Genomic DNA, 2,299 nt, shown 5'->3' on the forward strand with positions numbered 1-2,299 from the left:
CGCTAAAATTGAATGTACAAAGTTATTGTGAATAAAGAGCCCCCCTGATTGCTCCTAGGGCCACCTTGGGCTGAAACTTCACTCCTGCCGCCGTCACCCGTCACTGCTTGTTTCTTTTAGAAAAGTATATCTTATGTCTCTGAACTCTCTTGAAAGTATAGAGATGATTCCTCAACTTCAAAACTAGAAAATCTTAGTACCCCAAATTGTAAACCGGATTACTTTAGTCCCTTGACTCAACAAAAGAGGTTTCATGCTCACTTGGCGTGGTTTTGACTAGTCATCACCAACGTGGAAATCTTTTTCCTTCCCATTGTAATCCAGCTGGGTATTTTTTTCGAGAAGTTTGTGCGCACCGAGCAATAAGAGAAGAAGGTAGGCGTGGGGCTTGTGTGGCTAGCGGCAGCGCACAGAGAGGGTGCAGGCGGCCAGGGAGCTGCTGCACGACGATCCTTGTGGGACGAGCTATTAGCATGACATGAGTATCATTGGATTAAGGTAGCTAGGTTTACAAGATTCGCTCCTTACAAGCACAGCAGTGCCGAATCTAAGAGGGGGAAGGGACGAGAGGAACTAGGGTTCTAAGATAAGAGGCAGCCGCCGCCATGTCGTGCCTTGATCGATGTTTGATCCCCTCTCCAGTGTGGGGATCCCCACCTTATACTCCCCCAAACATACCTATATTTTAGTTCTCATATATAAATCCAAGAAAACAACCAATTGCTATTTCAACTGCCTAGAAAGGTACTCACTCCGTCCTAAAATAAGTGAATCGACTTTATACTAACTTTCGTACAAAGTTACTACAAAGTTGAGTCACATATTTTGGAATGCAGTGAGTATAAGTTAAGCAAGAGTTATTATCCTTTCTATAAAAGCATGTTTTTTTCGCAATGCTCTAACATGTATAACTGAAGCAAATGAACAATTCTATAAATACCACAACTCAAAAGATATAAGTGAAATGCATAGAGTATTCTATAAATTCATGACCAATGTGCGTCTCTCCCTATGAAATGTGATCATGATATGATGATTGTAAAATACCAACAAGCAAAGCAAACAAAAATGCAAAGGATGCTCCAAGAATAACACATATCATGTGAACAAATACAAATTAGACGCTTGAGACTTCTTGAATACTTTTGGGATGCCTTGGGCATTCCCAAGCTTAGACTTTTGCCACTTCTTATTCGTCTCATATCGGTATCTCCCCTAGATCTTGAAAACTTCATCCACACAAAACTCCATAAAACTTTTATTAAAGGGTTAGTAGACATATGAACAAATTAACTTCATGTACTACCGAGACAAGTTTGTATATCCTTTTACAAATACATGAATCATGCATTTAGATACCATAACGGGATACACTGATCATTGATAAATCACAAGCTTATCAAGCATGCATGCACGAGCAAGGGAACCCATGCAAACGCCTGACATATAGTACATGAACTGGAACATAGAAAATATATCGTCTGGTGTGTACGTATGGCATGCAAACTAGTAGTTACGAATACAACGATTATGCATGTATAACATTCATCGATGGTTGGCTGGATCAGATGTGGCACGTGAAGTCGGAGGGGCACTTCTTGCCGCACTGGTTGAGGAGGACGAGGTCGATGGGGACGTTCAGCTTGATGCCAAGGATGTTGGCGTTGATGGCGGTGCAGAGGCACACGGCCGCGTCGAGGTCAGCGAGCCCGGCCAGGAGCGGGCAACACTCCTCGTTCGCCGGCACACCGATCTTGAGCTTCAGCAGGTTCAGCACATTGGCGCACACGCCCAGCTTTAGCGTGTTGATCGAGCAGCTGCCCCCGCCAGTCGACGGCACGGACGGTGGGAGGATCGGCAGGGTAGGGACGACCGGTGGGCAGTAGGGCTCGCAGCCATGCGCGGCGGCAAGGAGGACCAGGTTCAGGGCGAGGAAGAGGGCGAGCTTGGAGGGCGCCATTGCTACTGATCGATCTTACTGGTCTGTGGCAAAGCTTGTAGGCTTTGCTAGCTTGGGATGGTTTTCTTGGGTTGTTTGAGGTGGTATTTATAGGCCGGTTATAGTGTGCAAGTGCATGCATGTCATTATCAGTCGAGCTAATTAGTTTGACTCTTGCCGTAGTAATTGCAAAACTTATGTGCAACCATTATTGTACTGGCATGTTACGTGTGTAACATCCACCATTGAAGTTTAATCTGTTCGCTAACTAACAAAAACCTGAGAGCTGCGCCAGGAGACTTTCCTTTAGTTTCCAAGAAGAGTACTCCTATATGCATGTTGTCTGATGTGCGCATATAA

General features: G+C 44.8%; 1 protein-coding gene across 1 annotated transcript; it reads right to left on the reverse strand.

The window, feature by feature from the left end:
* Positions 1-1,522: 1,522 nt before the first annotated feature.
* LOC109765225 (cortical cell-delineating protein-like) lies at positions 1,523-2,073 on the reverse strand. The gene has a single exon (XM_020324005.4). The coding sequence runs from the start codon at positions 1,958-1,960 to the stop codon at positions 1,565-1,567; it is 396 nt and encodes a 131-aa protein (XP_020179594.1). The 5' UTR covers positions 1,961-2,073; the 3' UTR covers positions 1,523-1,564.
* Between the last annotated feature and the right edge of the window lie 226 nt (positions 2,074-2,299).

This window comes from Aegilops tauschii, chromosome 7 (genome assembly GCF_002575655.3).
Source record: "Aegilops tauschii subsp. strangulata cultivar AL8/78 chromosome 7, Aet v6.0, whole genome shotgun sequence".
Lineage (NCBI taxonomy): Eukaryota > Viridiplantae > Streptophyta > Magnoliopsida > Poales > Poaceae > Aegilops > Aegilops tauschii.